The sequence below is a fragment of the Rana temporaria genome, assembly GCF_905171775.1.
Source record: "Rana temporaria chromosome 7 unlocalized genomic scaffold, aRanTem1.1 chr7c, whole genome shotgun sequence".
Taxonomy (NCBI): Eukaryota; Metazoa; Chordata; class Amphibia; order Anura; family Ranidae; genus Rana; species Rana temporaria.
The window spans coordinates 92,792-107,714 of NW_024404470.1; the positions used below are offsets into that span (position 1 = coordinate 92,792).

Sequence of the window (14,923 nt, forward strand, 5' to 3'; positions counted from 1 at the left end):
AGGATCCTCCAAGGACGGGATCCTCCGGGAGCGTGAGCCTCTGGGGATGGGAGAGGATCCTCCAAGGACGGGATCCTCCGGGAGCGTGAGCCTCTGGGGACGGGAGAGGATCCTCCAAGGATGGGATCCTCTGGGAGCGTAAGCCTCGGGGGACGGGATCTGACAGGATCCTCTGGGAGCGTGAGCCTCGGGGGATGGGAAAGGATCCTCCTAGGACGGGATCCTCCGGGAGCGTGAGCCTCTGGGGACGGGAAAGGATCCTCCTAGGACGGGATCCTCCGGGAGTGTGAGCCTCTGGGGACGGGAAAGGATCCTCCTAGGACGGGATCCTCCGGGAGTGTGAGCCTCTGGGGACGGGAAAGGATCCTCCTAGGACGGGATCCTCCGGGAGCGTGAGCCTCTGGGGACGGGAGAGGATCCTCCAAGGACGGGATCCTCCGGGAGCGTGAGCCTCTGGGGACGGGAGAGGATCCTCCAAGGACGGGATCCTCCGGGAGCGTGAGCCTCTGGGGACGGGAGAGGATCCTCCAAGGACGGGATCCTCCGGGAGCGTGAGCCTCTGGGGACGGGAGAGGATCCTCCAAGGACGGGATCCTCCGGGAGCGTGAGCCTCTGGGGACGGGAGAGGATCCTCCAAGGATGGGATCCTCTGGGAGCGTAAGCCTCGGGGGACGGGATCCTCCAGGGACGGGATCTGAATCTTCCAGGGGCCAGGATCCGAATCCTCCGGGGATGGGATCTTCCTGGGGACGGGATCTGACAGGATCCTCTGGGGGACGGGAATGACAGGATTTTCCAGGGACAGGATCCTCAGGATACAAGATCCTCGGGGTATGGGATCTTCCGGGGACAGGAACCTCCAGGGAAGGGATCTGATGGGATTGGGATCCTCCAGGAACTTGATCCTCGGGGATGGGATCTTCCGGCTAAGGGATCTGACAGGATCTTTCGGGAACGTTATACTTGGGGGATGGGATCTGACGGGATCGGGATCCTCCAGGGAAGGGATCCTCGGGGGACGGGATCTTCCAGAGATGGGATCTCCAAGGAGGAGAATCTTCCAGCACTGACCCCTTCCCCCTTCAGGGCCCGCTGCGCGCGCACTACACACAATACGGTTCTCTCACCACACAGCCGTACACGGATTCTCCTTGGCGCTCCCGGTCACCTAGCAACCGGCCGCCTTCCTTCCTGATGCACGCTTACGTAAACGTCTTGCGTCACGACGTCCTGCTCGGAGGAAAGGGGCGTAGCGGATGCGGATAGGACAGGGTAGGGGGGCGGAGTGTGGGCGGGGACAGCCGTGTGTGGAGGGCAGAGCGGATAGGACAGGGATTAGGGGGTGGAGTGTGGGCGGGGACAGCCGAGTGTGGGGGGGCGGAGATATCGGAGTGTGGAGGACACAGCGGATAGGACAGGGAGTAGGGGGCGGAGTGTGGGCGGGGACAGCCGAGTGTGGAGGACAGAGCGGATAGGACAGGGAGTAGGGGGGGGGCGGAGATATCGGAGTGTGGGCGGGGACAGCCGAGTGTGGGGGCGGAGATATCGGAGTGTGGAGGACGGAGAGGAGAAGAGAGCGGACAGTGATCGGGATGGAGCGGCCGGAGAACCTCATGTGAGTAATCCCGGGGTGATTGGTTGCCTCTGTGAGTTCTCTTATTATTATTATGGGGTGTCCGGTACTCGTAGCAACCAGAACCAATCACTGGGTCTGTCCTGACAGCTGATTGGAGGAGGGAGCCCCTGTCAGGTGATCACACCTTGCCGGACAGGTGACAGGAATTGTGGGAGTAACAGTTGTCACCAGGACAGGAAGTGAGAGGAAATCCTCCAATGGAGACACCGGATGACCACTTCCCGTTGTGTCTCCAGAGCAGGAAATGAGGGAAAATCTCCCCCAATGGCCCAAAAATGTCCTGACCAATCCTGGACAGTCGGCAAGTGTGATGTAATGAGATTATTATGGGGCCCCCGGGCAGTGCCCAGGGTTGCCCATGCATTAAACAGGCCTGACACGATCTCTCGGGGGGGGGGGGGCGTATTTTTTAGAGAGAGGCTCTTTATGGATCTCTTCCACAAATGAGATCTTCCAGGGACGGGAACTTCTGTAGACAAAGTCTTCCATGGTCCAGACTCTTCCAGGGACGGGATCTCTGAGGGACTTTTCCGGGGACGAGATGCTTCCATGTTTGGGATCTTCTAAAGACAAAATCTTCCGCGCAGGGGGTCCTGAGGGGGGAGGGGGTCAGTGCTGGAAGATTCTCCTCCTTGGAGATCCCGTCCCCCCGGAAAATCCCATCAGATCCCTTCCCTGGAGGTTCCTGTCCCCGTCAGATCCTGTCCTCCAAGCATCCCGTCCCCGGAAGATCCTATCCCCTGAGGATCCCATACCCAGAGGATCTTGTACCCTAAGGATCCCAATCCCATCAGATCCTGTCCCCCGAGGCTCATGGTCCCCTGAGGATCCCATCCTCAGAAGATTCCATCCCCTGTAAGATCCCATATCCCGTCCCCTGGAAGATCCTGTCAGATCCCGTCCCCGGAGGATCCCGTGTCATCAGATCCCTTTCCCTTTCCCAAAAGATACCGTCCTCCGAGGCTCACACTCCCAGAGGATCCTGTCAGATCCCGTCCCCAGGAAGATCCCATCCCCAGAGGATCCGGATCCTGTCCCCTGGAAGATTCGGATCCCGTACCCTGGAAAATTCTGATCCCTTTAGATCCCGTTCCCGGAGGATCCTGTCCTTGAAATATCCTCTCCCGTCAGATCCCTTCCCCAAAAGATCCCGTCCCCCGAGGGGACATTGGGGGACCATTGAAGTTGGTGTCAGGGATCCACAATATCATCAGGAAAACTTTATTAACAAATTCTCTCCCATACAAATGTGGGGATAATGGGAGGATCGGCGCCGTACATTGCATGTCCTGTGAGGTCGGGGCCCCAAACCTCGGCACAAGGGCCACACTATTTATCACATCCGTCATGCATGTTCATGGTGAGTGTCTTCTGGAGGGGAAAAAAAATTGGGAGTTTTGTGGTCCTATGGGGGGGATCCATTGGGGGTGATGTGGTCCTATGGGGGGGATCCATTGGGAGTGATGTGGTCCTATGGGGGGGATCCATTGGGAGTGATGTGGTCCTATGGGGGGGATCCATTGGGAGTGATGTGGTCCTATGGGGGGGATCCATTGGGAGTGATGTGGTCCTATGGGGGGGGGATCCATTGGGAGTGATGTGGTCCTATGGGGGGGGATCCATTGGGAGTGATGTGGTCCTATGGGGGGGGGATCCATTGGGAGTGATGTGGTCCTATGTGGGGGATCCATTGGGGGTGATGTTGTCCTATGTGGGTGATCCATTGGGAGTGATGTGGTCCTATGGGGGGGATCCATTGGGAGTGATGTGGTCCTATGGGGGGGATCCATTGGGGGTGATGTGGTCCTATGGGGGGGATCCATTGGGGGTGATGTGGTCCTATGGGGGGGATCCATTGGGGGTGATGTGGTCCTATGGGGGGATCCATTGGGGGTGATGTGGTCCTATGGGGGGATCCATTGGGGGTGATGTGGTCCTATGGGGGGGATCCATTGGGGGTGATGTGGTCCTATGGGGGGATCCATTGGGGGTGATGTGGTCCTATTTTCTCCTAAACGCTCGGGTCCCCTATTCTTGCCTAGCGGAGGATGGGGGCGTAGTTGGACATGTTGGGGGTGGTTCTGGGATTTCTTAGTCCCTCCTCGCCGGAGACGGATGGCGGGATCTCCTATATATGGGAGGGGATGTCGCCACCGGGGTCCACAGTGTTCCTGTCTGCAAGCGTTCTGGCGCATTCGCAGACACGCTACAGGACTCTCTGGCAAAGATCCCGGCGTCGTTGTGTGCGCATGCGCCAGAAATAAGTTATGGGGAGAAGTTCCCCAACAAGTGAGACAACGCCGGACTCCGAGGACTAGTAATGATGGGGGGGAGGGGTTCATATTCTCTGTATGCAGCATGTCGGGGCTCGCTGATCATCAGAAACACGCGGTGGGCGGACTCGGGTTCAGGGACGCTCGCCCCAAAAGTTGTATTCAGTGTTTGGGGTGTACGTCCCGGAGCACATACACTGCTGACCAATCAGAACAGAAGAGCGTCCGCTGAATCTGTCTGTCCAGTCGTTGAGTCCGCTGGCGGCAGGCACCGCCCCTAAAAGACAGGTGTTTTTTTTTAAACTTTATGAACCTCCCCCCATGTGGTGGAGGCGCTTCCCTCCCCCGTGTGGCTTGTAGTATGTCGGTGTGTTTTTATTTTATTTTTTATTTTAGCCTCGGTGTAAAGTAACGCGGAGGGCGCCGTTTCTTGCGTTGGGTGTGATGAGTCCTAATCCTCAGAGGTCATCGGGGTTCCCGCGGTCATGTGACGGATTAGAGCGCGGTGCCGACATTCCTGTGTGGCGCAGAAATCGTATCATGTGACCTCGGCCTGTTCAGAAATCTTCTTTTTTTTTTTTTACAGAAAATCATAATTTTTTTTTTACACTGCTGATTCCCTGCAGCTTCTTTGCTGCTACTTCACGCCTCAATGCTCTCCAGCGATTGGCTGTACAGTATTTCTCCGGTGAGGTCTCCTGATGGTGACAGCGGACCGTGTCTGTGTAATGTGACGGGGTGACAACACAGAGCACACTGGGGGGGGGGGGGGGACAGAGCGTTGTCACCCTATAACAGGAAGTGCCTGAACAGGGATCTCCATGGCGGGATCGGCAGGGATTATTTCCACCTCATGTACACGGAAGATCAGCATCTCCTCTGTCGAGGTGGAAATTTCCCGGTTTGGGGGGCCCCCCGGGGTGCCATGTACAAGTGACCATGCTGGGTGTACAGCTCTTCTCCCCGGTGATCCCGCCATGGAGGCACTTCCTGTTCTAGGGTGACAACGCCCCGCCCCTTTCTCAGATTTGTGCTCCTGTGTTGTCACCTCGGCTTCTGATGGAGACCTCTGGCAGCTTTTCATTCCACAGACGCTCCACTGCTGTCAGAAGCCGGCTGTACGCGGCACGTGCGCCCCTCCCCCCCGGGCATTGGTAAGTATCCGCCGCGTATGTGAGACATTCGATGAAAACGGCGGATATAAAGCGGATGACATTCGCTTGTTCGATCTTCCAGGAGATTGCCGGGGTCTCCTCTGGAGGGATTGGTGGGAAGTCGCAGCAATCGGTTCAGTTGTGTCCTCGGCACACGATCGTAGCGCTGACCGCGCAGAGTTCCCTCATCGGCGTCCTTCTTCTGTGATTGGGCGGCTCAGACGGTTGTACGTTATCTGCAGCTCTGCGGTGACCCCGGGGTGTGTTATCTCCCCCCAGCAGAGCTCACCCCTCCCCCCTAGGAAGGGTCTATCTGCCCCATACAGACGGGGAGAGCTGCCGACTCGGCACTTCTCAGGGGAGGGGCCCTAAAGGAATGAATGGAGGAGCGCGGTCAGTGCTGAGTCTGCCGAATCCCCCCCCCCCCCCCCGATGGAATGAATGGAGCGCGGTCACCGCTGAGTCTGCCGAATCCCCCCCCCCCCCCCCCGATGGAATGAATGGAGGAGCGCGGTCACCGCTGAGTCTGCCGAATCCCCCCCCCCCCAATCCATATCCCAATACCATGACGGGGTGTCCCGATAACACTTTTATAAGACCGAGTACGGATACTCCTCCCCATGTCATGTGACTAGAGCTGAAACAACTACCGTATTTATCGGCGTATACCGCGCACTTTTTTGCCCTGGAAATCAGGGCAAAATCGTGGGTGCGCGGTATACGCCGATACCCGCTTTCCCGCGCCGAGTTTGAATACTGCGCCGACATATACAGAGCGCAGTACACTCGTGTATAGTCGGGCAGTCTCGGCTCCTCTCCTCTCGCGCTCACGTCCTGGACGTACAGGACGTCAGCGCGAGAGTACCCGAGCCTGCCCGACTATACCCGAGTGTACTGCGCTCGGTATATGTCGGCGCAGTATTCAAACTCGGCGCGGGAAGGACGCCGCAGAAGGACGCTGGACCCGACGAAGAGGACACTCGAAGCCGCAGACGGACGCCGGACCCGACGAGGCCGCCGCGCAAGACACCAAAACTGTAAGTACAAAAAAAACTTTTTTCCACAGGATGCGGGGCAACTTTAGGGGTGCGCGGTATACGCGGGAGCGCGTTATACCGCGATAAATACGGTAATCGATTCTGACCATTGTAATCAATTTTTTAATAATCGATTTAATCGGCCAGTAACATAATGGGGTTAAAAAAACTAAAATGATCCCTTTATAGTACAAAAAAGCAAATCTCTCCTGTAAATATCACTTTCTATGCCCCATAGTAAGAAAATGAACCCCCCCACAGTAATAATGACCCCCCCACAGGAGCGATTATTTGCTCTTTTTGTACTTATTTTTGTTTTTTTACCCCCCGTTATGTTAATAAACATCTCAGGCCTGGGTCACACCCAGGCCTGAAACTCACTACAGATCAATTTAATGTTTTCCTCTGGGTCGCGTTCACATCCAGGATTTTTTTCAGCTGCTGCGTATTTGGAAAGGGGCGGGGACTTTTTAACGCAAAACGGCGCCATTTTTTTTTTTTTTTGGCTCCATACACTTCAATGGAGAAGCTGCAGAAAAGCATGGAATGTGTTTTTGCGGCAATTTGTGTTTTGTAATCTGCCCGGCAACAAATTGGCCCAAATTTTATTTTTATTTTTTTAATGCAAATCTTTTTGTTTTTAAGGCGATTATCCGATGGAAACAATAATCAGCCAACTAATCGATTACGAAAATAATCGTTGGTTGCAGCCCTACATGTGACTGGGACACTGTTGTATTTGTCTTTTTTATTTTTTACTATATATCTATCTCTATGTAGAAGGTGGTATGAAAAACACAAAAACAGTCAAAACGATATCGGTCCGATACCAAAACCGCGCCAATGTTGGTAAATAAGAAGTGGCCAACTCCACAGTAAAAGTTTTTGAATAGATGAGTGCAGAGTGTCAGACGGCGTCCATGGCGATCCTAGAGAGATAAGAGCGCCTTCCACCGAAAATTCCTGGTCCACCTCCTGACTTTCAGCTGTGCAGCTTCTAATGCACATGGTGAGAAGCTCACAGTGTGCGGTGATATCAGAGGAAGCCGTTTCTGTCCAGGAGAGGAGCCACTGCACCTGTGTAAGACAGGAGGGGGAGGAGCCGCTGCACCTGTGTAAGACAGGAGGGGGAGGAGCCGCTGCACCTGTGTAAGACAGGAGGGGGAGGAGCCGCTACACCTGTGTAAGACAGGAGGGGGAGGAGCCGCTGCACCTGTGTAAGACAGGAGGGGGAGGAGCCGCTGCACCTGTGTAAGACAGGAGGGGGAGGAGCCGCTGCACCTGTGTAAGACAGGAGGGGGAGGAGCCGCTGCACCTGTGTAAGACAGGAGGGGGAGGAGCTGGTGCACCTGTGTAAGACAGGAGGGGGAGGAGCCGCTGCACCTGTGTAAGACAGGAGGGGGAGGAGCTGGTGCACCTGTGTAAGACAGGAGCCGCTACACCTAAGACAGGAGGGGGAGGAGCCGCTGCACCTGTGCAAGACAGGAGGGGGAGGAGCCGGTGCACCTGTGTAAGACAGGAGCCGCTACACCTAAGACAGGAGGGGGAGGAGCCGCTGCACCTGGTGTAAGACAGGAGGGAGAGGAGCCGCTGCACCTGTGTAAGACAGGAGGGGGAGGAGCCGCTACACCTGTGCAAGGCTGAAGGGGGAGGAGCCGCTACACCTGTGCAAGACTGGAGGGGGAGGAGCCGCTGCACCTGTGCAAGACAGGAGGGGGAGGAGCCGCTGCACCTGTGCAAGACAGGAGGGGGGAGGAGCCGCTGCACCTGTGTAAGACAGGAGGGGGAGGAGCCGCTACACCTGTGCAAGACAGGAGGGGGAGGAGCCGCTACACCTGTGCAAGACAGGAGGGGGAGGAGCCGCTGCACCTGTGCAAGACAGGAGGGGGAGGAGCCGCTGCACCTGTGCAAGACAGGAGGGGGAGGAGCCGCTGCACCTGTGCAAGACAGGAGGGGGAGGAGCCGCTACACCTGTGCAAGGCTGAGGGGGGATTTAGGAAGTGGAGGAACTACAAGTCCAAGCAGACATGCCGTCCCGCGCTCTCCTATGATTGACAGATCTGTACATCAGAGATTGGAGGATGTGATTGGTGGGGGGAGGGGTGTCGCACGGCTCCATCTAATAATGATCTTTATTTCTTGTATTTCTAGTGCTGAGAATTTCCCTCCTCTGCAGAATGACACGTTCCTGCGCGCCGCCCGCGGGGAAGAGTGCCGACATGTGCCGGTGTGGTGTATGAGACAGGCTGGCCGCTACCTGCCAGGTGAGGGCGCCATACCGGGGCAGGATGGGACTCTCCGGCTCATGGACTGTCGTGGCGGCCCCGGCCTGGCAGAGTGATTGGAAGTTACTGATTGCCAAGTCTCCCCTCCCCCTCCCCATGTCTCCTCCCCGGGCCCTGGGGGGGGGGGGGTTCCCCGTACCCTGGGGGGTTCCCCTCCTCCCTCACCATCCCATCTCTCCTCCCGAACCCTGGGGGGGGGGGGGGTTTCCCCTCTTCATATAAAACAAGCAGTTGCCCCCTAGTGATGAATGACGGAACTGCAGCTTTATTCTCTTCTTCTCCAGAGTTTCGGAAGACGCGCGCCGCACAGGACTTCTTTGCATCGTGTCGCAGTCCGGAGGTCTGCTGTGAGCTCACCTTACAGGTAACCATGGTGAGGGGGGAGGGGAGGGAGATTCATTGATTATAGAAAATAAAATCTGATTCCAAGATGGACATTTTCTTTGCTGTGCCGGCATCTCTCCCCCCTGGGGGGGTCACATCGCCCCAAAACCCGCACTGCACCCCCTTACTGGAATCACCAGGGGCCACTTACTGCTGTGCGTGTGCCGCCCCTTCATTGTGATTGGTCTGTAACCGTACTATAAGCCCCGCCTGTCACCACGACCGAGTGCGGCGAGTGTCCTTCTGGCACTTCCACCAGCCCCATAACAGAAGGTCTGTACCTGGGGGGAGGGGGGGCAGAATACCCCGGGTATTTCCCCCCCCCCCCCCACATTGCAAACTGGTAAAATAAAAATGTCCATTTACTAAATGTTTGCAGAGGTCGGAGTGCGCCTGGGGGGAGGGGGGGGGATATATGGAGTGCTGGGGGGGCAGGAAGAGGATATCCCAGAAAACAAACGCATGAATGAGATATTTATAGTGTTTGGGGGGAGGGGGGGGGTCCTCAATATCTCCGGATATTCTGGTTGTAGCAAATCTCTTCCTGTCTTCTATGAATAAACATCCTTAACCCCTTCCTCCCCGGTGCCCCTTTTATACAGTTCAGAATGTCGGGGGAGGGGGAAGATCGGTGATTGTGATCACATGACCACTGCCGACTCTTTAGTCCGGACCGAGGAGCTCGGACTTTGCGCTGTGAGCACGCTCAGCACATAAACAATAACCCCCCCCCCCCCCCAGAGATGTATATGTGCAGTGAGTGGGGTGTTGAAGATGACCCATGTGTGTTGGGTGGGTGGGGGAAGGGGTGAAATCCTGCCATGTTTAACGGCGCTCTGGTTCCTTTTCTGCTGGATAACGCTCTGATTCTTCACTTGCAGCCTCTGCGTCGCTTCCCTTTGGACGCCGCCATCATCTTCTCCGACATCCTCGTCATTCCTCAGGTACGTCCGGAACCATCCGAGGGATTTCTCATACAGGAAATGATTCCTCTGTAGACATGACTAAGATGCAGTCCGCCATCTTTCCTCACGGGGGGGGGGGGGTCCATTCACACCTCGGCGTCCCGGTGATTTGTGTACAAGAGGAACTACACCACATCCGAGCACCGAAAACCCCATTTCATTCATTTTTATTATTCATAGCGAACTCCCCACCCGTCTGTGTCTCATCTAACGCTGCACTCTATAGGCAGTGCTGCTGATCGGCCACCAGAGGCACAGACCTCATCCAGCGATCGATGAATCGGGTCAGACGTATAATTCCTTTACATCTGTTCTGCCGCACCCTACACTAGGAAAGGGGGGCTGTGAGAGTTGCTGCGGCATCAGAGGAGAGTTGCTCCTCTGATGGCACAGAAGCAACTCGGGGACAATGTGGCCCCCGACTGCAACACCCGACCCCATGAATGTGGAGCGCCATCAGGTTCTGTGTGCTGGGATCTGGACAGGGCGGGGTATATAGATCTCTGGGCTGGGCGGGGGTATATAAATCTCTGGGCTGGGCGGGGGTATATAAATCTCTGGGCTGGGCGGGGGTATATAAATCTCTGGGCGGGGGTATATCGATCTCTGGGCTGGGCGGGGGTATATAAATCTCTGGGCTGGGCGGGGGTATATAGATCTCTGGGCTGGGCAGGGTATATAGATCTCTGGGCTGGGCGGGGGTATATCGATCTCTGGGCTGGGCGGGATATATAGATCCGAGTGATATACTTGCTGCAATGGGGGCGGGGTATATAGATCTCTGGGCTGGGCGGGGTATATAGATCTCTGGGCTGGGCGGGGTATATAGATCTCTGGGCTGGGCGGGGTATATAGATCTCTGGGCTGGGCGGGGTATATAGATCTCTGGGCTGGGCGGGGTATATAGATCTCTGGGCTGGGCGGGGGTATATCGATCTCTGGGCTGGGCGGGGTATATAGAGCTCTGGGCTGGGGGGGGTATATATAGATCCGAGTGATATACTTACTGCAAAGGGGGGATGGGATGCACCTTTTTCACCAACATAATTTTAGTTTTTAAATAAAACCTTTCCATTGTCTATAACACGCTTTTATTTGTGACCCCCCCACCAGAGTATAATGCATTCTTCTCGTCTCTCGCAGGCTTTGGGTATGGAGATCCGGATGGAGCCGGGACGAGGACCCGTATTCCCGGAGCCCCTCCAGACTCCTCAGGACCTGCAGAAGCTGAAGCCCACCGTGGACGTCTCCCAGGAGCTGGGCTATGTGTTCCGTGCCATCACCCTCACCCGTCACAAGATCGCGGGGAAGGTCCCTCTGATTGGCTTCACTGGCGCTCCGGTGAGTGGGGGGGGGGGGGTGATGATGAAGGGGCCCTGTGTGGCCCCAAATGTTGCAGTTTACTGCTGTGATGTGATTGCTTTGACCACCTCCAATCCGGACCTTTTCTGACGTAACAATCCGAATAAATTTGTGGGTTTTATTTTTTTGACGTCAGACGGTATTTGCGCAGAGATTTTTCAAACGTAGGTTTTTTGGGGGGGAAAATGCACTTATTTGAATGCAAAAAAAAAACACTAAAATATATATATTATAACCCAATGTTAGCTAAAATATAAAAGGTGATGTTGCTCCGAGTAAATAGATACCAAACATGTCACACTTAAAAATTGAACACACTCATGCAAAGGATAGAATAGCTGCCGTGATCTGACGTTCGCAGTGACACCTCGCATGTGTGCGACGATCGCTGTTTGTGTGTGAGAACGAGGGACAGGGGCACCTTTAAAAGAAAATGTATACTTTATATATCTCTGGGGTCTATAATGAAAGTAAACATCCCATGTGACAGTAATAGGAGGTGACAGGTCCTCTTTATGGAGAGATCTGGGGTCTATAATGTAAACATCCCATGTGACAGTAATAGGGGGTGACAGGTCCTCTTTATGGAGAGATCTGGGGTCTATAATGAATGTAAACATCCCATGTGACAGTAATAGGGGGTGAGAGGTCCTCTTTATGGAGAGATCTGGGGTCTATAATGAATGTAAACATCCCATGTGACAGTAATAGGGGGTGAGAGGTCCTCTTTATGGAGAGATCTGGGGTCTATAATGAATGTAAACATCCCATGTGACAGTAATAGGGGGTGAGAGGTCCTCTTTATGGAGAGATCTGGGGTCTATAATGAATGTAAACATCCCATGTGACAGTAATAGGGGGTGAGAGGTCCTCTTTATGGAGAGATCTGGGGTCTATAATGAATGTAAACATCCCATGTGACAGTAATAGGGGGTGAGAGGTCCTCTTTATGGAGAGATCTGGGGTCTATAATGAATGTAATAGGGGGTGACAGGTCCTCTTTATGGAGAGATCTGGGGTCTATAATGAATGTAATAGGGGGTGACAGGTCCTCTTTATGGGGGGATCTGGGGTCTATAATGGATGTAATAGGGGGTGACAGGTCCTCTTTATGGAGAGATCTGGGGTCTATAATGAATGTAATAGGGGGTGACAGGTCCTCTTTATGGGGGGATCTGGGGTCTATAATGAATGTAATAGGGGGTGACCGGTCCTCTTTATGGGGGTGACAGGTCCTCTTTATGGAAAGATCTGGGGTCTATAATGAATGTAATAGGGGGTGACAGGTCCTCTTTATGGGGGGATCTGGGGTCTATAATGAATGTAATAGGGGGTGACAGGTCCTCTTTATGGGGGTGACAGGTCCTCTTTATGGGGGTGACAGGTCCTCTTTATGGGGGTGACAGGTCCTCTTTATGGGGAGATCTGGGGTCTATAATGTAATAGGGGGTGACAGGTCCTCTTTATGGGGGTGACAGGTCCTCTTTATGGGGGTGACAGGTCCTCTTTATGGGGGTGACAGGTCCTCTTTATGGGGGTGACAGGTCCTCCTTATGGGGGTGACAGGTCCTCTTTATGGGGGTGTGGGTAGATGTCAGGTGACCTGTGTCTCTTCTCTTCCATCCCAGTGGACACTGATGACCTACATGATTGAAGGTGGCGGATCGGCAACCATGTCCAAGGCCAAACGTTGGCTCTATCAGAACCCAACTGAGAGTCGGCAGCTCCTGCAGCAGCTCACAGACGTCATTGTGGATTACCTGGTGGGACAGGTGGCAGCGGGTGCCCAGGTAGAGTGACCTCTCTATTCTTTGGTTACCTAAGAACTCCAGTATGTGTGATCACCCTTACCCGGGAACTCCACACCACCATATGGAGGGACACCCTTACCCGGGAACTCCACACCACCATATGGGTGGACACCCTTACCCGGGAACTCCACACCTCCATATGGGTGGACACCCTTCCCCGGGAACTCCACACCACCATATGTGTGATCACCCTTACCCAACAACTCTACACCACCATATGGGGGGACACCCTTACCTGGGAACTCCACACCACCATATGGGGGGACACCCTTCCCCGGGAACTCCACACCACCATATGGGGGGACACCCTTACCCGAGAACTCCACACCACCATATGGGGGGACACCCTTCCCCGGGAACTCCACACCACCATATGGGGGGACACCCTTACCCGAGAACTCCACACCACCATATGGGGGGACACCCTTACCCAACAACTCTACACCACCATATGGGGGGACACCCTTACCCGGGAACTCCACACCTCCATATGGATGGACACCCTTACCCGGGAACTCCACACCACCATATGTGTGATCACCCTTACCCAACAACTCCACACCTCCATATGGGTGGACACCCTTCCCCGGGAACTCCACATCACCATATGTGTGATCACCCTTACCCAACAACTCTACACCACCATATGGGGGGACACCCTTACCTGGGAACTCCACACCACCATATGGGTGGACACCCTTCCCCGGGAACTCCACATCACCATATGTGTGATCACCCTTACCCAACAACTCTACACCACCATATGGGGGGACACCCTTACCTGGGAACTCCACACCACCATATGGGGGGACACCCTTACCCGGGAACTCCACACCACCATATGGGTGGACACTCTTACCCATCAACTCCACACCACCATATGGGGGGGGACACCCTTACCCGGGAACTCCACACCACCATATGGGGGGACACCCTTACCCGGGAACTCCACACCACCAGTATGTGTGATCACCCTTACCCGTGAACTCCACACCACCATATGGAGGGACACCCTTACCTGGGAACTCCACACCACCATATGGGTGGACACCCTTCCCCGGGAACTCCACATCACCATATGTGTGATCACCCTTACCCAACAACTCTACACCACCATATGGGGGGACACCCTTACCTGGGAACTCCACACCACCATATGGGTGGACACCCTTCCCCGGGAACTCCACATCACCATATGTGTGATCACCCTTACCCAACAACTCTACACCACCATATGGGGGGACACCCTTACCTGGGAACTCCACACCACCATATGGGGGGACACCCTTACCCGGGAACTCCACACCACCATATGGGTGGACACTCTTACCCATCAACTCCACACCACCATATGGGGGGGGACACCCTTACCCGGGAACTCCACACCACCATATGGGGGGACACCCTTACCTGGGAACTCCACACCACCATATGGGTGGACATTTTGGTTTATTTTTTTAGCTCCTCTGAATGTCCATTTCTCAGTTCCTGTAGAACCGCAGGAATGTCGCCCTCTAAGTAATGTAGTCGGGGAGACGAGTACCTGGAATGTTTCTACAGTCATCGGTTGTGTCTTTGTGTCTTCAGGCTTTGCAGGTGTTTGAGTCTCACGCCGGCTGTCTGGGACCCCAGCAATTCGCCGAATTCTCTCTGCCGTATCTCCGCGAGATCGCGCAAAGGGTCAAAGAGAAGCTGAAATCTGAGGGGATGGAGGTGGTGCCCATGGTAAGTTCCCTGCCGTCCGTACATCCCATTCCCTCGCTTCCTGTTCCGGGGACACCCGATTCAGGAAATGAGGGGGAAGATTCCCCCCCCCCCCCCCCCCGATTGCTGGACGGGGATTTCTATCCTGGGGGGGGGGGGTTGCTGGTCGGGGATTTCTACCCTGGGGGGGGGGGGTTGCTGGTCGGGGATTTCTATCCTGGGGGGGGGGGGGTGCTTGTCCGGGATTTCTATCCTGGGTTGGGGTTGCTGGTTGGGGATTTCTATCCTGGGGGGGGGGGGGGGTTGCTGGTT

At 55.1% G+C, this 14,923-nt stretch overlaps 2 protein-coding genes across 2 annotated transcripts in view; one reads left to right on the top strand and one right to left on the bottom strand.

The window, feature by feature from the left end:
• Positions 1–1,205, bottom strand: part of HECTD3 (HECT domain E3 ubiquitin protein ligase 3) — an 82,056-nt gene extending 80,851 nt beyond the window's left edge. Inside the window, exon 1 of the mRNA XM_040334369.1 lies at positions 1,128–1,205. The gene's annotated coding sequence lies outside the window, so the exon portion shown is untranslated. The remainder of the gene's footprint in view (positions 1–1,127) is intronic.
• Positions 1,206–1,521: 316 nt separating this feature from the next.
• Positions 1,522–12,886, top strand: UROD (uroporphyrinogen decarboxylase; the record flags this gene model as incomplete). Its single annotated transcript, XM_040334366.1, is given in 6 exon segments — positions 1,522–1,615; positions 8,252–8,364; positions 8,670–8,749; positions 9,651–9,713; positions 10,878–11,075; positions 12,725–12,886. Coding segments are annotated over 6 exon segments (639 nt in total), but the record flags the coding sequence as incomplete, so codon positions are not given.
• Between the last annotated feature and the right edge of the window lie 2,037 nt (positions 12,887–14,923).